The 21,206-nt window shown below is 39.4% G+C and overlaps 4 protein-coding genes and 2 non-coding genes across 11 annotated transcripts; 3 read left to right on the top strand and 3 right to left on the bottom strand.

The window, feature by feature from the left end:
• The first annotated feature begins 3,558 nt into the window (after nt 1-3,558).
• Nucleotides 3,559-6,120, top strand: LOC124209387. Of its 3 annotated transcripts, XR_006880895.1 has the most exons (8): nt 3,559-3,948; nt 4,030-4,337; nt 4,412-4,726; nt 4,784-5,267; nt 5,329-5,457; nt 5,521-5,589; nt 5,653-5,721; nt 5,785-6,120. XR_006880895.1 is itself a non-coding variant. In XM_046607339.1 (6 exons), exons 3-6 carry the CDS (start codon nt 5,372-5,374, stop codon nt 5,935-5,937), a joined length of 375 nt encoding a protein of 124 aa, XP_046463295.1. In that variant the 5' UTR covers nt 4,948-4,974; nt 5,058-5,267; nt 5,329-5,371; the 3' UTR covers nt 5,938-6,120. The 3 variants fall into 3 exon arrangements, 1 of the variants encoding a protein (XP_046463295.1); XR_006880896.1 differs by lacking the exon at nt 5,521-5,589; XM_046607339.1 differs by lacking the exons at nt 3,559-3,948; nt 4,030-4,337; nt 4,412-4,726 and having other exon boundaries at nt 4,948-4,974; nt 5,058-5,267; nt 5,329-5,455.
• Nucleotides 6,121-14,439: 8,319 nt separating this feature from the next.
• LOC124209383 (G patch domain-containing protein 2-like) lies at nt 14,440-17,278 on the top strand. Of its 2 annotated transcripts, none has more exons than XM_046607334.1 (10): nt 14,440-14,805; nt 14,879-14,961; nt 15,040-15,257; nt 15,325-15,525; nt 15,636-15,833; nt 15,899-16,259; nt 16,342-16,589; nt 16,659-16,762; nt 16,832-16,972; nt 17,053-17,278. In XM_046607334.1, the coding sequence occupies exons 1-10, from the start codon at nt 14,631-14,633 to the stop codon at nt 17,136-17,138; spliced, it is 1,815 nt and encodes a 604-aa protein (XP_046463290.1). In that variant the 5' UTR covers nt 14,440-14,630; the 3' UTR covers nt 17,139-17,278. The 2 variants fall into 2 exon arrangements, with proteins under 2 accessions (XP_046463290.1, XP_046463289.1); XM_046607333.1 differs by having other exon boundaries at nt 14,469-14,805; nt 16,823-16,972.
• On the bottom strand, nt 17,251-19,627 carry LOC124209384 (protein adenylyltransferase SelO, mitochondrial-like). Of its 3 annotated transcripts, none has more exons than XM_046607335.1 (6): nt 19,411-19,626; nt 18,885-19,337; nt 18,681-18,811; nt 18,437-18,593; nt 18,213-18,371; nt 17,251-18,142 (listed from the first exon to the last, which is right to left on the bottom strand). In XM_046607335.1, exons 3-6 carry the CDS (start codon nt 18,691-18,693, stop codon nt 17,395-17,397), a joined length of 1,077 nt encoding a protein of 358 aa, XP_046463291.1. In that variant the 5' UTR covers nt 18,694-18,811; nt 18,885-19,337; nt 19,411-19,626; the 3' UTR covers nt 17,251-17,394. The 3 variants fall into 3 exon arrangements, with proteins under 3 accessions (XP_046463291.1, XP_046463292.1, XP_046463293.1); XM_046607336.1 differs by having other exon boundaries at nt 19,527-19,614; XM_046607337.1 differs by having other exon boundaries at nt 18,437-18,577; nt 18,885-19,627.
• Nucleotides 19,628-19,664: 37 nt separating this feature from the next.
• On the bottom strand, nt 19,665-20,295 carry LOC124209386 (PHD finger-like domain-containing protein 5A). Its single transcript, XM_046607338.1, has 3 exons — nt 20,087-20,295; nt 19,825-20,015; nt 19,665-19,754 (listed from the first exon to the last, which is right to left on the bottom strand). Exons 1-3 carry the CDS (start codon nt 20,136-20,138, stop codon nt 19,665-19,667), a joined length of 333 nt encoding a protein of 110 aa, XP_046463294.1. The 5' UTR covers nt 20,139-20,295.
• Nucleotides 20,296-20,438: 143 nt separating this feature from the next.
• Nucleotides 20,439-20,512, bottom strand: Trnan-guu. The gene has a single exon. It is a non-coding gene; the product is annotated as a tRNA-Asn (tRNA).
• A 312-nt stretch (nt 20,513-20,824) lies between these two features.
• Nucleotides 20,825-20,897, top strand: Trnak-cuu. Its single transcript has one exon. It is a non-coding gene; the product is annotated as a tRNA-Lys (tRNA).
• The last annotated feature ends 309 nt before the right edge of the window (nt 20,898-21,206 follow it).

Here is a 21,206-nt window from a genome sequence, read left to right as displayed (position 1 = left end):
ATTGCTAGTAGTAACACAACTGATGGCGTCAGGGCTGGTCTTGAACAATCATCAGCTGAAGATAGGCATGATTTTGATCACGAACAACAACCCCAACATTTTGGCCAGCAAAATTTGGTTCCTGCTGCTCATCGTGAAATTGAATCCCTCCTTTTCACTCATGGTGCTGCGTTTAGTGAATTTGAATGGGAGGCTGGCTTGCTACTTATGTTGCGACAAAGATATTTCCTGACCTACGAGGCCCTGCTCTTTGTTTCTCAGTCCATCCATGAGCATTATTCAAGAAATATGGCCATCGTTCAGGTAGAACTCTAGAATACATGTAAACCACTTGTTTAAGGAATATAACTCCTTTTTTTCATTAATTGTAGGAAAAATTTGCTGCCCTATTTATATCTACTGAAGGAACTGGTATTAGTACCGAGTTTAAAGCAGCTTTCCTGTAAATCATTTTTGTGAAAAAAATGAATAAGGGCACATGCTCGCCGCTTTAGGAGAGAAAATTGAATATAATGTTTGGACATAAAAATCTCTAAGTCCTAAACCCCCCCGTTGATTCATAACGGTTATTTAATTAGTTAAATCATATCAAGAATGGCACAGCGGATCAGCATCTGACTGTGATGCGAGAGACCCGTGTTCGATTCCTACAGAAGGCTTTTCTTTTATTCAAGTATGTTGGAGGCACATACTTACATGCTTACTCGTTACTTACAAAATGTAAGTTTGAAAAAACTATTTAAGTATGTTAAGCTCGTAAGTAGTTTCGTCTTGTAAGTAATCCTGGCCCACTAAAGTATGTTAAGGTAAGTATTCTACCGCTGCTGTGCACTCGCGGTGGCATCAGAGCTGCTGCTCCCGATGTTTTGTACATCTATAAACGAATGGAAAATAAAAACACGAATGAAAAAAAGGGGAAATATATACATCTATCTACGTATATCTAGCCTATATAACCAGCAGCAAAGAGAAATTGTTTGCCAACATCAGCTCTCGGCTCACAGCAGCAGTTCGAGAAAGAATAGAGCGCCGTGTGCTGCTGCTGTTTATTCTTTCGGCACGGCACAGCAGCGCAGCTATATAGCAGTCGTCACATAACGCATCGATGCTTTCGCGGTTGCTGTCTATTCAAACACAGGAGCAGCAGATTGCGACGACAAATACAGCAGCACCACCTACATACAGTCGTGGCTGAAAGTTTGTATACCTTGTGCTCCAAAACCCGCCTTTTTACTCTGTATTGGCGGATAGTTTTAGCCTATCGCAAAGAAAAGGGGGTGTTATTTGTTCAAATTTTTCTTTTATTACCCAAACCCCTCTACCCATTTTTACTTATCCCTTCCTGTTAGCATCCATTACTATTTTACCGCAATGCTGAAAATGGTTAAGCAACCTTAATCATTCTTTACGTACAATTCCCCATACAAAATAAAGAAATTTCAAGGTAGCCTATGCATTCGTTTGTCATTGAATTTATTCAATATTCAGTCATGTCGCCATTTAACTCAAGAACTCTAGCTAATCTGGTTGGCATTGATTCAATCAAACTTTGCCAATAAGCTTGATTGTTTTCCATTACTTCCCAAAATTGAAAAATCCAATCATACACGTCTTCAGCATTGTTGACTTCCATCTGGCCCATATTGCGAACCATAAAGCCCCAGAAGTTTTCGATAGGATTTAAATCTGGGCTGTACGCCGGCCACCAAAGAGTCTTGATGCGATGCTCCTCTAGAGCCTCTCCTCTTAGCCAGTCTTGAACTATCCTTGCTTTGTGACTGGGACAACTAAAAAAAAAATTATTTTGTATTAGTTTTATCATTATTTGTTCCTTTTTAACCCTTTCCTTATTACCCATCATGCTGGAAAAAGCGGAATTCATTAACATCGTCGGCTACGGCTGGAAGCGGAAACTTTTGGACGGCGAACGGCCGCATTTTTGTTTTTAGTATTTCAAGATATTGCCTACTTTCCAGTTTACCTTCAATCCTATGCAGCACTCCTGGGCCGTCGTACGTTACACAGCCCCATACATTCACCGATTTTCTGGTTGACCAGAGGTTGCGCGCAAGATTCGCGGAATCATTCCGAGTTCCATCCATCCTTCTGACGTATTGCGGGGGGCGGCCGGAAGACACGAACGTTTTTTCGTCGGACCAAATTACTTTACGCCAAAAATCCAAGTTATAATGAATGTGTTCTCTTGCAAATTTTATGCGATTTGCTCGATGCGTTTCCTTCAAAAAGTTTTTGACACTTGGAGTTCTCGCATGAAGGCCGGCCTCTAATAAGCGGCTTCTCACGGTACGGTTGGAGATATTAAATGCTTCCGCCGTCTCTCTTATCTCTTCCGACGTGTCAAAGGGACTTATGATAGCTAATAAAAAGAAAAATTCAAATCGAGCGAACAAACAAAATAAAAAAATGTGGCTCCGTTACCAGCCGCAACAATCCTCTGGTCACAGGCTTCGTCAGTTTCACGTGGTCTTCCACTACGATTCCTCACTTTAAAGCCAGCATTTCCCTCATTTCTAAATCTAGTAATCCACTTGTAAACGGTTGCTTTTGTCCGACGAAGAATTTGAGAAATTTCGCGAACGGTGTGGCCACTTAAATGATATCCGATTATCATTCCTTTCTCAGCTTCACTCAAGCGCGGGGTCTGAATGCCGTTATTATTCATGTCGATACTTCCCAGTTTAGACTGATGAATGGTGACCTGATTGCCATTTAAGTTAAAAAAGGTTGCTTAACCATTTTCAGCATTGCGGTAAAATAGTAATGGATGCTAACAGGAAGGGATAAGTAAAAATGGGTAGAGGGGTTTGGGTAATAAAAGAAAAATTTGAACAAATAACACCCCCTTTTCTTTGCGATAGGCTAAAACTATCCGCCAATACAGAGTAAAAAGGCGGGTTTTGGAGCACAAGGTATACAAACTTTCAGCCACGACTGTATATAGACAGCATATATAGTGTATATAGTGTGTGTGTATAGATACTGCTGCTGCGGTGAACGCTATCGAGCATAATATACAAAAGAAAAAGACAAGAAAAGAAATCGCTGTCTTTTATTCTTACACAGCCGCGTTAAACTGCTTATTTTACCGATTTCCAGTACCTACACACCCCTAACAGTTTCAGTACCCTTCAGTATGGTACTGAAACGCAATTCAGTATTTTACTGTACTTGCTTAAGTTCAATTTTTCTACTAACCATTCATTTGCCTACTTTTTACGTTATTCTTAGCGAAACTGTTAGTAGGCATAGTTCTGTTCAGTAGGTCGGTCCAGCAGTTTATAAAGATTTAGTTAGTAGTCTGAAAAATACAGTATGTTCAGGTAGGGTTAGTAGTTTGATTTTAAAAAGTAATCAATAATAAAAGCAATGTAGGTTATAGCTAGTAGTTTCTAAAAATGTAGTACTTTTGTTATAAGTAGTGTGAAAAATTCAGTATCTTTGATCACTAGTTCAGAAAGTTCAGTAGGAAAAGGGGTTAGCAGTTTGACTGAAAAAAGTAATCAGTTGTAGGTTAGTCACATACAAAACTGTAAGTATGTTTTCACATCATTGCGGTTTAGTAGGTTACAAGGAATAAGTAGTATTAGTTAGAATAGTGGCATGACTTTGCTCCGAGCTGATTTGTTTTATTAGTGAGCTATAGCGCAACCTCATATACTATCAATTAGTGATCTATTGTTCAGACTAAAATGGCTGCTAAATGTACCGCAGTCAAGTGTCAAATGTGTCCCCAGTTAATCGATTTGACAACTCCAATAAATTTTTTCCACCACATCTGAGTATTCCACTATTTTTCGTCCAATTTTTCAGTGCAGTGCAAGTATCCGAATTGCAACCAGACTTACTTAGTGTACAATTCATTCAAGGTCCACTGGCATAAAAAACACGGGAGTGTTTTAAATCTACAAAACCATGTGTTAGATAACGGTAATCATACATTAGTTTATACTAAAATGGCAGCCTAAAAATTTCTATGTTAATTGTACCACATTTGAAAATTTATTTCAGCCAATGTTCTTGAACCAGAACTTCAGACTGGTGACGCAGAGCAAAGTAATTTGGAAGACACAGAAGCGATAACAAACATGGACTTGGAAGACAGTGATGACAGTTCAAATTTTCTCCGTCATTCTGCAAGTTTGGAATGCATGGCAGATGCTGCTGCAATTTGGAATCCAACAAGTGTAACTGATGTTGAATGGGAAGCAGCCGCATTATTGAGACTCAGGCAACAGTTCTATTTGCCATTTGAGGCACTGCTGTGTGTTTCTGACGCCATTCATCAACATCACGACAAGAAATTACAGCAAGTAAAGGTAATTTATTTAAAATCAGTAATAATTGTTTGTGAAATTAACAAGTTCATCTTCTGTACTCTACCATCTTACAGGAGCAGCTCATACCTCTTATCAGTGATGAAACAACTCAATCACCTGCATTTCATACCATTTTCAACAAGTTGGGAGGTGAGGAAGACCTGACACGTTATCGACTAGAATCTATCTGGAAAAACTCATTCCCAGCCATCATGCCTATTGCTGTAATACTTAACGAAGGGAATCCTTCCTTTGAATGGGCTACAGATGCCCAGGGAAAATGTCTTTTGAAAGAAATCTACAAAGAGGGGTATCTCATTCCATTTTTGTAGCAGCTACAACAACTATTGGGTAGGATTTGACTTGGCTAGTCAACAACACAAGCCAAGGTATAAAAATTATTTACACGATAGCTACTCAGTTGTTCATTTGTGTTTATTTTATAGATCACTGAGATCATATCACCACTGTTAGATGGAACACCTTTAGTTGCTGTAAAGATGCTGCCAGCTATCCAGCTAATGTTGAAGGCATGCAGTCTCAATCGATCATCATAAACTAGTTATTGCCAACATCAGTGATATTGTTTGTACCAAACACACTCAGGCAACATGCCTTAGTGTGAACTGAGTTCATTGTAAGTGCCCCTCCAATAACTCAGTGCAATTTTAATGTGGTGATTTTATACTTTTTTAATTAAGTTCATTTGTACTTAAATAGGAGTTTTTATTTTATTTATTATTTTGTTATTTCACATTTTCATGACATGGCAACGTCATGAAAATTTGCACATTTCAAACATATCGGCAACGTTTAGTGTGTCAAAGACGCTCATTTCTCCTAGCACTTCACGAGAGCACTTCTCTCGTGGTGAAACCGTGAAATAGTGTTTTATTAATGTGAAATAAGAAGCCGTCAAGTCGATATTCGGTAAGCATTCTTATCTGATTCTGTGCTTGTTACTTAAATTTAGCTTTTGCTTTCCTCGTAGAAATTTTCCGTCACATAAAAGTTCCAAACTCTTCATCTATGCGATGGACATCACTCAGTGGAGTGCTTCTGAAGTTAGGCAAGCTTTGGAAGCAGAAGGCTTTGAGTTGGATATCTGCAAAACCTTTGTGTGAGTTTTTAATTTACTCGTAGTGAGTCTTTCAATTAAGCTGCTGTATTTTTCTCATTTCAGGTACGCTCAGAGAATCTCAATCCAACATGTTCAAGTCAAGCTGAGACAGTGAACACCAATGCTGACAAAGTGAGTCTTTAATTTACTCGTATTGAGTCTTTCAATTAACCTGCTATATTTCTCTAATTTCAGGTACGCTCAAAGAATCTCAATCCAACATGTTCAAGTCAAGCTGAGACAGTGAACACCAATGCTGACAAAGTAAGTCTTTAATTTACTCGTATTGAGTCTTTCAATTAACCTGCTATATTTCTCTAATTTCAGGTACGCTCAAAGAATCTCAATCCAACATGTTCAAGTCAAGCTGTTATTGTTGGGGGTTTATTATGTCATCAACATGCAATATCCCGCCATGTATGGAGTTCTGGATGTTATCGATCGCTGTTGCTTGACTGCCGACACCAATGCTACCACTAGAAAGAGATCAAAGAAACAAGAGCCACAAGCTATGGCAAAATTTTGGAAATCGTACAACCGTTTTGTAGACGGAATGTAAGTGCTGTTATGTTTATGTCGTTCAGTTTTTTGTTTTAAACTTGCACTTAGAAAACTTTTCTTGAATACGTGCTGACAACCTGAATAAACAATAACAAGAAGCAAGTTCACGACATTTTAGTGGGTTTAAAATGTTTTAGTAGGTTTGAAATTAGTAAGTAGCTACTGCTACGAAGGTGCCAAACCATTTCAGTAGGATCCACTCCCTTACGGTAAGTGTGGAGAAACTTCTGAAATGAATGCCGTCTGTTAAGGGGTCAACAATTTTTAAGTAGGGTGGGCGTAATAAAAGTAGAAAAGAATTGTTAGTGGTTCAGTTTATTTTAAGTAAGCTTTTCACCGGATAGTGGTGTCTTATAGAATTAGTAAGGCAAGTAAAAAAAAGGTACAAGAATTTAGAAGTAGTTTCAATCTTTTTGTTAGTAGGCTGGGTACCGAGTAGCAGTTACATGAAAGTAGGATACCGCCACTGTGTAGACTCTTTTATATTATAGCTTGTATTATAGCCTATATGCTGGGCGCTGCTGCTGCTGCTGATGTAGCCTATATATCGTGCGTGTGTGTGTGTGTGTGGGACGAACCCATTGTGTGTGTCGTCCTGTTCTTATATATATTCTCCCGTATAACCAAAGTCTTGCGTTCTCTTTGACCATATCACTTCTTCCCTTTGTGTCTATACAGTTTGTATATACGACCAGGAGCAGCAGCACCCCTCAACTCAGCACGCTCCCGCGCTCGTTTCTCTGCTGCAATAGTAGCCTACATCTCTATAATATATATAAAGCCTTTGACCTCTGCTGCTGTGCTGTTTATTGGCCGATATCGTTTCGCTGATTCCATATAGTCGCAAGTCGCAACGACGAGTCTTTTCCTTTCACACTTTTCTTTTTCTCTCTTTTTCTATTTTTTGTGTATTATACAGAAAAATAGATTTTTTAAACAGCCACTGGAATATTATAATAATAAGCGTAATGTAAAAACTAGTTCACATCATGTATACCGCACACGCGGCAATGCTGGAGAGACCGCGCGCGGAGAGGTTTCACATCATTTTTTAAAATGTTTCTTTATATGACTTCAGTCGACTCGCCCTCGTATCTCATCATTAGTCCATTTCATTTTTGATGATTGCTGGCTATAATAATAGTATGTGCTTGCAACACTTTTTTTGCAATCTCTGTGGTTATTCGTCAGCATTTCATATTAGAGACCGATGGGAATCAGTAATTTTTGAAAAATCACGTAGGAGTATAAAAGAGTATATTTAATAATAAAATGACGCATCTAAATAAGTTTACTTCTATAATACATGAAAGAAAATAAAACCTTGGGAATAATATATATATTGTTAACAAGGTGAAAAACCTTTGATGCGATAATGTAGGCCGATATGCGTCAACGAAAATGGTAAATCAAGTTTCGATATTGATGGTATAGTGGCTCTTATAATAATATTACCTTATATCCCAATTATAATAATATTACAAAATATATCCGGTCTCCCCGTGCGATGTAGTTATTATAGATAGTCCTATTATATTTGCCGAACGTCAGCATTAATGTGTTCAAAGAATGGAAGATAACTTGAGATCGAAGAAGCAGCAGCACATATATTGCGATAACTTCGTTTAACGAGCTCCAATATTAGGATATATCGCACCCATCATGCTCACCCACCCATGTCAATCTTAAAAGATATGAAGTTAGTGTGGCAAACAGAGCATTCGGAATCATGTTATATGCTGTACACTATTGTGTAGGATATAGAGGATAGATAGATAGTGTCGCCTCATTAATGAAACATTTCCCAAAGTCTTTTTTTATCTATATAACTATATAGCCTACACTTTGATATAAAACTACGCCAACAACGCACAGCAGCAGGAGTTGAACCAAAGTTGGCCAGAGCTTTTATATATTGTCGCTCGCGAATATTGTTTTCATTATTGTTGTTTTTTCTGATATCATATTAGACCCTATATATTATTATATTTGCCTGCTGATAAGTGTCTTGCAGACATTTTAAAATACAAGTGCCGCTAAAGGCCGAAGAATAAATATAATATACTTTTTTTCCCATATAAATAATGATTTATATAACATTATATTACTGCTTGATATTTTTTTAAATATAATGCCAAACGAATTGCTCTCCTTTACATGCTTGATGTATATATGCTCGATGAGCGCACGTGTTGCTTAAAAAAAAGAAAACAAACAACATCGCCTTTGTCCATTCCCGAGAAACGCGGCAGTCACGGAAGGAATAATAATAAACGCGCATCATTGTTCTATATAGTCCCGATGTATAGGCCTACGCAACAAAATCCTGATACAGCGCGTCTGCTGATATCATATGTTTCTATTTGAATTTTTTGAAACTTTCTTCTCCTTTTTATCATTTCTTCTTTTAAAAAATGTGAACCTTTTCACGATGATTCTTTTTATTTTTCCCCCCATTTTTTTTATGCAGCAGCATTATAAGTCCCTGGGTTCCGCGCGTTTACTGATGCATCGACTTAATCGATCGGAACAGCACAACACGCGTGTGTCTTTTCTTTTCTTTTATAATTTTTTTCTTTTTCGTTCAATCCTTATGGAAGGTGTTTCAAAACTGTTTTATTGTTTTATAGACGTTTTAACAGCATCAGCGAATCAAAGCGACGCTGCAGCGTTGCTGGCTCCCAGGGTCTACGTGACTTGGAGCTAGGTGCTTGTCTACGTGACTCTGATGCTGTTGTCTATGTGACGCGGGGTAGGCTATATAGTATCAGGCCGCGCCCGCGATGATATTATTCACTCACTCGTGATGCTGTTGCTCCAACACACAACATCTCGAATAATGCATTTAACAATTTGAAGGAGAGTGATATTAATGCATCCAGGGGACTATTATAGAGAGATAAGAAGAGGCCTCTTGTGGATAAGAGATTATTCGCTCTAAGTACTCCAGCAGCATATAGCTTATATGTTATAACAGCAGCCGGCGACGGGTAAATATTAGTTAAATATGTAATGCTCCAATATTGCTGTGTGTGTATGTCTATTATAAACGTAGATATAGGATAGGCAACTCGGGCAACACGAGATGAATATTACAAAATTCCTCGATCGGGTGTCTTATTGTTCGTTTGGGATGAAGCAACAACAGATTGCAATAAAATGGCGGCGACACCTGAGAGATCTGCTGCTGATATATATATTATTCAGCGTCGTCCCCGCTGCTGCTGCTGGACGTCATCAGCAGCGCGTCCAGATTAAATGTGTGGGTGTCGAGTGTAGCCTATATATATATCATCAGCAAACCCACACACAGCAGCAATGAAGATCCTATTGGAAACTGGATTCAAAACAGTTGATGGGCATCAATGAATTATAACTATATAGTATTTAAAATATTATATTTGATATATTAATTTGCGGTTATAGTTGATGTAGGATATACGAATGTGTATAAAAATACGAGATAAACCTGTCCAGCATTTATATATATATTATCCTTCCAGTTTGACGGATGTGTACGTCTCTCTCCCATCAGCACAGTTCTGATATACCTTTATTTTTTCTTTGTATGTGGAAATAGACGACTGGCCATAGCCTATCATCCGATTTGCTGGAAATGGGAAACAGAATATAACTGTCCAGCACAGCAGGAGCGCAACAAAAAAAAAAGAATTCTAAATAGAGTTATAAATAAAATAGCGCGTCCACCTGCTGCGGATGCCATCAACCGGAAAAGCGGGCGGAAAGACAGCAGCTGATATATATGTGCTGTGCGTTTTGTGTAAATATAAAAATGCAACCACCGCCATTTATGTGTGTCTATCTACTAGGCCTATATAGAATGTATAGACAGTGAAAGTCTAAATACTTATATAAAAAATAAATAAATTGTTTTGCGCATCACAACCGCGCGGAAAGGAATTTATTTTTCATATAGGCCGCGCGCGAGGTGAGTATAAATAAATACAACAGAAATATATAAAACGAGGGAAATATAATATAACCTTTTTCGTTTAAATAAAAATGTGGTCGTCGCGTTGGCGGCTTGTAGGCCTAATATGCGCGTTTGTAGGCGTAGACCGTTGCCGCATATAGCCTACATAGGCCTACACATCCGCTTACAGCACAGCCAGCACAGCAGCAACAACATCAAGCACCTTCACACTCTTTGACTTTTCATTTCATTGGCTGTATAAACGTATTGAAGAAAATTTATTTTATTTTATTTTTCCGTAATATAATATAAGTGATGTTATATGCCGAATCAAATCCGCCATTTTCATCTATAGGCATCGCAAATTTAAAAGCTGCTGCGTGTAATTGCCCTGTCGTCTGATGTTTGCTGCTGGTATATAGGATTAGTTGAAACTAATAAATTTGCCCGCGCCAGCGCTATATATAATATGTAGCGGCTATAAAACGTGTTTAGACGAAGACTAACTGGCGCGACGCGAGAGCGATTGAACTATATTAGGTGTTTATACTATAAAACGCATAGCGCCCCCGCATACAGCTTGTAACATAAATTTGCGGGATATTTATATTTGAACGCTGCTGCTGTATAGACTATTCGTGGATTCCAATTGGACTGTCTGACCCGCACAGCGCGCCGCACAGCTATCGGAAATAGATGGAATCATTTATATATATACAACGCAGCAGCAACTTTTGCGAGTTGAAGATAATGAAAGTGCAAGATTAATTACGATGGCGAACTGATGAATAATGTTTACGCTATATGGCGTATCGTTTATATTCGGGTGATAAGCGCGCAATATATATATACGACCGAGATCTACAACTTGATTTATTAGTCATATTTTATCCGCATTTATTGGATTATATATTTGAACTATATGACAGAGCACATCGCCAGTCACAAATTCAGCCAAATTCAAAATTTTAGTTTTTGGCGCCATTTTGTAGGTAGTTATTTGATTGAATTCATTTCAAAAATTAATCAACGAGAGTTTACATAGAATCATCCGAGGAATCATCTTTTATAGTACGGGTACTTTGGGTATACGTTAAATAATAGATATACCCTTTCTGTTTTTCATGCGTCTTCTTTTCTAAAGTATAATAAGTTATAAACTCACTGTGTCCTATTCACAGCTAGTGATTCAACGGAAAAAGTAGGTGGATGCCGTCCTTGGGCCAATGTTTGTTTCCCCGCCTTCCATGTTGCCCCAGCAGAATCAACAGCACCACCCACACACCTAGCTTTTGGACAGGCAATTCAAATTAAAGTATTTCCTCAACTTTTGTTTATTGAGATCAAAGAAACAACTTTTTTAGACCTTCCTGCGCCTTCCTGAATTAAATGAGGGAAGAAACAGCATGAAACTAAACTTCCATTCAAATTCTGTCCAATTATATAATATACAGCCTATTATATATATATGCGTCGCGCTTGTTAATAAAATAAAAAATAAAATAGTTGGGTCAGCAGTTGCACAGCAACTTTTGAACAGAAAAGAAAAGAAGGATAAATATATTTATAGGAAATACTGCTTGTGTTACGTAAATATTATATTTAGGCTAATGAATACCTCCCTCATTCGTTATATCAGAATCACCCAAAAAAGTTGAATAAGTCATCCATGCTCGGCTGAGTTTGAACTTCGCAAATTAAATGCGTAAAGCGTAAATGAGCGGCAAAAACTCTGTGCACTTAATTATTCCCTTTAGATTTTATTAGATAAATGACGATGGTTGCCTGAATTATATACATGGCCTGGACGCTCGTCTTTTAGATTGATGAACAACGGTTGAATATCAAACATACGTACATATATTTTTATATCCTATATTGATGCATGTCGAAAACTTTGGTGGTACAAGTTGGTATCTGTATCTACTTTATACATACACGGCAACACAAGACTCGTTTTACATGTATATATATATAAAGTTGATGAAACATCGCAGAGTTTCAAAGATCTTCTGGTCTCTTTGATATAGAACGTATATATACTGCTGCTGTACTTATAATAGACAACCACATTGAACTATATCGATCTTTTGTATAAATACTCTTTCTCGTCTATATTATGTATATGGCGCTCGTCTAGTTTTACTAGAATCTTTATTATGCTCGTCCCCCATTCACGGCAATATATACGTGCTATACATAGTCGCATTGTCCGCGGTAGGACAATACTGCGGGACTCTATGTATAGCCTATACGTAGATATATTCACAGTTTCTGCATAGACTAATATAGCTAGATATAAGCTATGCTATAATACACAGCATGTATATATTCTCCGCATTATGCTTAGAATATTCTTATGTATATATATAGCCTATAGACGTGCATAACTTGAAATGTATTAGTTTAGAGCTGCTCAACTTGCGTTTGACTTGCATTATAGACGGGCGTCTAATCTTGTATTGCTCCTCACTGCTGCGTACCTACATATTTGTCCATTTGCATGTATTAGAGTTGAATCCTGAATTGCTGGCCCAGTTTCATATCTTAACTGTTATCCTGGACATTGATTATGCATGGAACATGACCACTGTGGATCTAATAGAGCTGATGGCCATTTATATGCGCTTTGTTGAGCAGCAGTGGGCTAGCTGCTATATTACCTCTGGATTTTTAAACAGCTGGCCATCCTCCGCGCATTTCTGATGCCGCGGTCAGATTTCAAATGGACGGCTATTACACATTATACATAGGGCGGAATATCTCTCTCCGGTCATGGAGGATGGCGAGTGATGCGTGATGGGACCAAAAAACAGAAGAGTATATAATAACGAGTAGGTATACGTAGATGACGCAACTCTCTCCGGTATTATATACATATATATATGATATCAAAAGGCAGCGGAGATCGATAATATTACAATTCGTCGTATATTATAACTCATCCGTCTACTTTGATGCTGCTTCACATACAACGAAGTTATTATTACTTATGGAGAAACGGCGCTGTGGGGGTTGAGCGCGGGCGGGATATATATGTATGCATAGATGCAAACTGCTCTATGTACTAATATAACCCTGTGCACCAGCAGCAGAAGAGGATATATAGAAAAGGGAGAAAGCTATATATATGATATCTTTGAGCCCACAGCTTTCCACATAGACCTTTCAATTGAAAATCCCGGCGTTTTGTAGTTTTAGCCAAGTAATAGGCCTACAGAATAAATCTTCTGCCCGGCAGCACAGCAGCTCATAGCAAATGTGCATAGCTGGGCTAACATCGCGCATTTATATACACATTGAGCGGCACGAAAGAGACATGTGCTGATTGACTCTCTGCTGATGCGCTTTCTACATAGAAATTTCATTCCCCATTTTTCTCAGTCCAGCAGCCGCGCAACGTGCGTGGTGGCGGTGGTGATGTCTAAACTTTTTCTCCTCTTCCGCACCAACACTCATCCCAGAAGGCTCAGAGCTCACTCTGCGATGTGAGAGAGAGATAGGCCTATACATCCAATTTGTTCTTCGTGTACAAATAGTTTTTTTCTTTCTTTCTATTAGGAAACTTTTTCTTTTTTTCGGGATGTTTAGACGCACAGCAATTGGACCATAGCCAAGTGGAACTATAAACGACGACGGGAAACCCCCTCCTTCAGAACAAATTGATTCAAGCGCTAATTGGTATTGTTGGATATGTACACACAGTTCAGAGAGATAGATAGAGAGTCTCTCTTCTCTTCTGCTTTATCACTATTTGGTCTGGCGGGAGTTAGAAGAGCCCATTTTGGGATCTAATCAACATACGCATATATACGCGGTGCGGTAGATAACAAGAGGCTGATTGCCTAACCCCATCAAGATTAAAGTCTGAGCGAATTCCGTTTTCTTTTTTTTTGTCCATTTCCAAAGGTTTGATATGGAACATTATTATTGCACACGGACAAATTGAAACAAATTATGTAATAGCTTTTATTCCTGCCCAAGGCCAACAACTTTTCAAGTAGACCTGCCTAAAATGATATTGCAAAAAGGGTGCTCAATTATTGAAATGGCGATGAACAATTGATTGGAACCTTCATCAATTATTTCGGTCTTGAGATGACGTAGTTTACTTCATATCCTGGCCAAGTTGAAATTCGCCTTGATAGGTCAATGAATAATGGACATCCCGATCGATATACCCTTATAGTTTATTTAAGCTAGATTTGATTATGTATTTTCACCAAGGCTGGCATTCTGGCACCCACACAAGCACACATGTTCGAAATCCAGCTTGCTAAAAAAAATTTACGGTAATTCAAATATTTAAACGCCATAAACGGTAATCAAATAGATTTAAATTTTTTTTATTTATAAAATTATTATTATTATTATTTTGCTAATACGATTTATCTGGATAACCAACCGTTTAAATTTTTTAAAATCCGGAATTCCGGATAATTTGATTTTCAGATCTGCATATAATTCAAACAGGCAACGCCGACGGTGTTCTTGTGTTATTGTGTCTACACAACAGACTCTTGTTTTTTTCTTCCTTATACTAGATGGTGTAGCTGCCTTCTTGCTAGGTCTGTGATTGTCGTACATGTAGATTTGCAGACCGGAAAAATATAAAAATTCGTGGAAAGAAAAGGAAAAACGGTGGCTGTGGGTTTCGATAGGGCTACTGTGTTTTGACATGGAAGCTTGGTCCGATCTGGCTACTGCTTTAGACGAAAGTTCTGTTTTACTTGGCCGGACCAGGTGTGTCAGCAATATTATAATTAACCAAAACTTCGCTACCCCGGCGTCGAAGCAAATTAAAAATAAAGGTTTCTGCCGCCGCAGAACCAAGTCAACGGGAAACATCATAGGTAAGTTTGACTGTGGCTTTATGAAATCTGGTCTTGTGTGTGCTCGACTTCATTGGCGGTTGTTGCTGTGCAGACAAAGCTGGGCAGCATTCCAGCAGCAACAGCGAAGGAGAGATGGAAGACTTCCAGGAACAAGCGCAGTCTAGCGTGCAGCAGGTATTAGGACAAATTGTTGAGGAGCCCGTCATTCTGTATTTTTCCTGTTGCTAATAATCGTTCTAATCCTTTTCTCAGACTGAAACGGATGAGGGTAGCATCAAAGACAAAATGACCATTGCCGCTCTGCCTTCTGGGCTGCCATTTGCAATCCCGTGCTTGCAGAATGCTTTGTTTGGAACCCCTGCTAGTCCCTCCAGATCAATAGTAGTCAAGACTGTAGGGCAGCCGCTGAGTGTTGCAGAATCTGACTCTCTCAACGAGACAGCTTCCCCCATGAGGCCTCATACAAGAAGGCAATCCAAAGCAGTGGGTTTTTGATTGCCAGCTCTTATCATGTGCTTTTATGTTGTCTCATTGCAGGAAGCGGAGATTTAAGAGGATGGCTGTTGACCCTGAGCCTGTGGTCCAAGCTGGATTGGAGTTGGATGAAGCAAACAGCCAACAGAATCTCTGCTTGGCTGGACAGCAGAAAAGCTTTTCTTTCTCAACCTTTGCTTCCTCGTCCATATTTGCCAAACCCAGACAGAGAAAAGTCAAGAAGAAGCCAGTCAATGTACAAAAGTATGTTATATTATACAAGAGTAATCCTAATCCATAAAACATCCATTCCGTTTCTTTTATTCAAGATTAATACTTACCATTTTTCTTTTCTTTCTTTCCCCACCCAAAAGAATACCAAACATAGTAATTGGTAAACGAAAGAGGAATGTGCGGGAGAGGAGTATCGAATGCGAGTTGGAGAAAATCAGCCTCAACTCGTCGCCTGAAACAGGCGCCGCATCCAATTTGTCAGCTGCCTGCTGCAGCGACGCCTCTCTTATCGTCGGTCATTTAAATAACGACTCGATGGATCTGGACATGAAGCAACTGTAATTGGGCCATTCTCTTGGAAATAGAACAGAATTTTCACGATTATTTTCTTCCGAAATTGTAGCGAGCAGGTGAGCAGCAGCAGTGTCAGCGGCTCGGAGAGCGATCCCGGCTTTTATACCTATGACGACGGACGTGAAGCGGACGACGAGCAGAGCGACTGGTACCAGGAAAACGGACCGACCTGGGGTGTACCTGGCAATCCGTGGTGGGAGAGAGATGGTCCTCAGCGTCAATTCCGTTTCCGTGCGGCCGGGGCCGTGGGCGGTACTGTCGAAGAGCTGGAAGCCGACGACACGGACCAGGATGACGCCGCCGGAGAGGAGAAAAAATTCCAGCAGCTCCTCAAAGGATCGTGGCAGCATTTAAGCGACGAAGCTAAAGACGCTTACCGACTCCGCATGCAGAAGCTTCGTGATCGAATTGTAACGCAATTTACCCGGAAAGAAAAAAGAAATCTTTCTGGATCCGTGTAACTTCATTTCCTTTTTCTTCCTTTTTTTTTAGCCTGGACGCGAGATCAGAGCTGGACGACGGCATTTGGGAGCTCAACGCGGACCCTCGTTTAGTATATTAACTTCGGCCAACGAGAAACTTTCACGATTTCTCCAGGATCCGGCCCAGAGCGAATTGCGTCTGCATCCCATGCAAAAGAGCGAGCGCGATCAATTGAGCCGTTTGGCCTCGCTCTATTCGCTGCAAATGCTCAGCGAAGGAGCCAGAGGTCTCAAATGTCCAGTACTCAAAAAGACGAGGTCAGTTTAAAAGTTCCACGACGCGTCGATTTAAATAGAAAAACTCAATTTGTTTCTCTGTCCTTATAGCAACACGATGCAGGCAGTGCGGATCGACATGGATCGTTCGCCTTCGCTGTGGAGTGACTACAAACGCCAAAGAAAGACTCCGCCCGCTTCCGTCACGTCCGAGAGTGAGATTCCATTTCCCTAAAGTGAATTCCTTTGGTAGAATAATATCCGTTTACCTGCAGGCACATTAGATGAAGCCCCTCCCATCGACGAGAAGAACATCGGAAGTCAAATCTTAAAGTGCATGGGCTGGACCCCGGGCAGTGGCTTGGGGCCTCAAGGAGCTGGAAGGACATCTCCAGTCGGAGCAGTCGTTCGACCAAAGTATTTAGGTACGCTTTAGATTACATCAACTCACTTGAATTTGATTTCTTTTGAAAGAAGAGAGGCTTATAACTTTTTCTTTTGACAGGTTTAGGACATGGATCAAAATCTAACGATGTGACTGCCGAGGAATCGTCTTCCGTCGAAACGGCCTCGGTGGCTATGTTAATGTAAATTTGAACGTGTCGACCTGATAATAAGGAAATTGTCACGATTCTTTTTGCACATCGGTTACCGAAGGCTCTTCATGTTTGAACGCTGGTCGGTGGAATTAGTCTCCGACAAATAACCGTCAATAAATTGTATTGCTTATCTCTCTTCTTTTTTTCCCGTGTATGCATGTTACAATTCGCTGATCGAAATTTAAAAAAATCAAGTCACTTTAAACAACATGTCGAGTGTCAATTCATTTCTGTTGTGTTTTATCTTCTCAACTGGAACAGCTGACTCGGAGTGAGCAAGCCCAGTCGGGTGGGGGATTCGAAAAGCCCAAAGATTCCGCTTCGTCGTCTTTGTCGTAAGGTTTGCTCAACACTTTGGACAGCAGGTGGGTCAGGTGGAAATCGTCTTTCTCCGCTTGGCGAATGGCCGCCTCAGCCATCCAATTGCGGAGCACGTACCGAGGATTAACACCGTTCATGACTCTGCATCGCTCCTCGTCCGATATTCCCGTTTCTTGTACGATTCTTTGATACAGACTGATGAATTCACTGAAGCTGGGATGGGTCGTTATGGAATGCAGGGCCCAATGCTCTTCACCGAGCTCGATGTTGTCCAAATGAATAGCACCCAATTGTCGAAAGGTTTGCGTGAAATCGGCCCGTCGCTGTTGCATCATGTCCAGAAGGAGTTGGACAAGTTTGACTTCATCTTTTGCTGCCTTGGAGAGTCCTAACTTGCGTCTGAAGATGGAAATAAATTGCTGCTGGTAAATTTCGTCAAATCGACCGATGGTGGCTGCAGCTTCTTTTTGTTCTTCGGCGGATAGCAGCGGCTGGAGGGCGTCAGCCAAACGGGCCATATTCCATTTGAATATTTTCGGTTGGTTCAGGTACGAGTAGCGACCCTCATCGTCACTGTGATTGGGTACAAACGATGGATTGTACGAATCCAGAAATCCGAAAGGGCCGTAATCAATGGTAATGGAAAGTAGACTCATGTTGTCCGTGTTCAGAACTCTTCAATGCAAAAATGAGATTTTAATTACATGATTTTTCACGTGTACATTTATGTTCTAAAGATATTTACCCATGCGTGAAACCATGGGCCATCCACAGGGAAACCAACGCTGCCGATTGTTCCAAGACTGTTGTCAAAAATTTCAGGTAATTCCCTTGTGGAATCGTGGGCATGTAATGTTCGATTGTAAAGTCAACAACTTGCTTCAAGTTTGTTACTTCCTTCTCTCTAATAAAATAAAGGAGGTAATTAATAACATTTTTGGAAATTGTTATGTGTCGCTCAAGTCTAACCTTGTTAATATTTCTAATGATCCGATCCGGAACCAAGTAGGAGCGAGCCTAAGAACAACTGCTGTCGGTTCGTATTTCATCCTTCCATTGTAAAATTGGTCGCGAACGACCTTGTCTTTGCTAACGACGATTGCAGCAGCCCTGGAAGTAGGAATACCTATTATTTACGACCAATGGATTGAGTTATTATTTGGTTATTGTAATTGATTATTTTAACCAATGAGAAACTGGGACAGGTGTTTACCTAATGCATGCATTGCTTCTGAACATAAATATTCTCTGATGGATGATCTCAAAACAGCGCGCCCATCTCCATTTCTAGAGTAGGGGGTTTTGCCAGCACCTTTAAGTTGCAATTCCCAACGGTTTCCTTTGCTTGAAAATGAAAGAGCCTTCTATTAATTAGCAATTCTTTGTAAAGAAGTAACTTTAATAAAACATAGATTACCTATTGACATATTCACCAAGTGTTATTGCTCTGCCATCGCCAAGTTGATCTGCCCAGTAAATTGATAACCACCATATCGATGAGCAATTGTTACTGAGCCAGGTAGCAACTCGTTGCCAGCAATAAACTTAGCGAAAACTGGATTGGCTTCTTCAATAGGATTCAGGTCTAGAATGTTTTCTAATACATCATGAGAAGCAGAAACCAACTGCAATTGTGTCTTGAGCGGTGTTGGTGTTGCATGAGAAAATACACAGCCTGGTACTCTTCTTATGTAATTTTCTTTAATAGGATCAATTGGGAATTGGACTAATAGGTTTGGCTGTGTGAAACTCCACTCAGATAAAGATTTCATTCTTTTACACTGATTAATAGTAGAGATAGAATATTTTTCAAACAAAGCAGGGAAAGACCAAAGTGCTCTTGAACACTTAGATGAAGTAGATCCAAACACTACAAAGGAAATGGAAAATAAAGTTGTATATATTAGGAAAAGAGACATTTACTATAAAGATAACGAAAATACAAAGATGTCAATAGGAGTTGGGATCCGGATTTTGCTATTTCATGACTATAAGGTCTTGCATATAAAACTAGCTTTGTTACATAACTGATACACTTGAACAAATGTAGACGCGTTACTTTGTCTTTTTATTTATTCCTTAAAAATATTCTGCGACTGTAAACTGTCACTCATTTACGTCAATTCAGACGACGGGTCGACGGCGCTTATCATTTGTTTCATGTCATTTTGTTTTGGACGATGAGCCCTAGGCTATGTTACCTCTTTTTAAAACCATACTTTTTTCGTTCATAAAACAAATCTGTTTTAGCACTCCCCAAATTAACAGTCTTTGGGCATCCATCTTTCTAAAAAGAAAAAAAAAATTGTTCAAATGTGAATGGCTTTTGATGATAATTTTAAAAAATACACACTTACATCTTTTTCCTGAATCGTGCATTCTTTACAATAATATGCATTGCTGACACCTGGTCCTCCACAGATCACACACCGTCCTTGGTAGGACCCATAGTTACATTCATCACAGATTCGTACTAAAGTACAGGGTCTTACTAACGAATCGCAGATGACGCATTTTCCGTCACACTTCTCAGCCAGCCGGCCAATAGCTAAATGTTCAAAAGTAGACGTTAATAATGAATAACAACAAACGTATAGAATTTCGTGTTCAAATATATACCGACTCCTGGTTGTCTCCGACAAAATATTAAATCTGGGTGATGCTTCGCCATAGATAATGTTTTTAATATGTCGTTTAAAACATTTGGTTAAAAACAGGATACGCATTTACCATATGTGTATACTGTAAAAACGCCAATGAGCTATTTGCTATGTAAACCTATTAACCTTTAGGCTTTAGCGGCTCAATGACGAGTTCTGTGGCCCCATTATGCTTTGACTAACTGCCAGATAGGAAAAAATCGGTGATAATTGATAAACAGATGCAGCGATAGCATGTTAAACTGATAACCATAAATGGGTCTGTTTAAAAAATTGCAGGAATCCGGACAGGAATAAAAATAAAAATTTTGCGCCCCTGGGTGGGCTCGAACCACCAGCCTTCCGGTTAACAGCCGAACGCGCTAGCCAATTGCGCCACAGAGGCTCGAAAACAAGCGACACTTTAAACAGAAAACCTTTTTATTAAATTTTTGTATTTACTGGGTAACATTTAATTTACGTTGCAACCGATATGTAAAAGTTTACATGTACAGTCTATCAACCTATGAAATATTAATAGCCAACAAAATGTACAGGGAAATATGAGTAATGTTATAATATTACTTATTCAAATCTTACTTCTTACCATCTTACCAGTGAAACATCAACAAAATATAAATATCAGACCAATCATTGGAAGAAATCGGCGGTCTACCCAATTTTTCGATTAATTTAATGTTAACGCCAGTGGAGATAAGCCTGGCTAGCTCAGTCGGTAGAGCATGAGACTCTTAATCTCAGGGTCGGGGGTTCGAGCCCCCCGTTGGGCGTTTCCTATTTTTAGAAATTGACCACGCTTTCCCACGCAATGATTACGCTTTTCCCAAATTGTTTATCTGGTAATTAAGTTATTCTTCTATATTTTCATTAATTTTGCATAGCCCTTATCCCTTATTCCCTTATTCATTTTCCCACTTCTTTTTCCATCTTAACGCATTTCCCAAATAGTCATGTTATGTTTACCTGTTGCATTCATCAACAAGTGGGTCATGAAACTGATGTTCGGTAACTGAACTCGTGGTTAATATGAGTAATCCAGGAACGTGTTAAAACTGGGAATGACAATGAACGATGACCGA

Source organism: Daphnia pulex, chromosome 12, assembly GCF_021134715.1.
Source record: "Daphnia pulex isolate KAP4 chromosome 12, ASM2113471v1".
Lineage (NCBI taxonomy): Eukaryota > Metazoa > Arthropoda > Branchiopoda > Diplostraca > Daphniidae > Daphnia > Daphnia pulex.
This window is presented reverse-complemented; position numbering and strand designations above follow the sequence as displayed.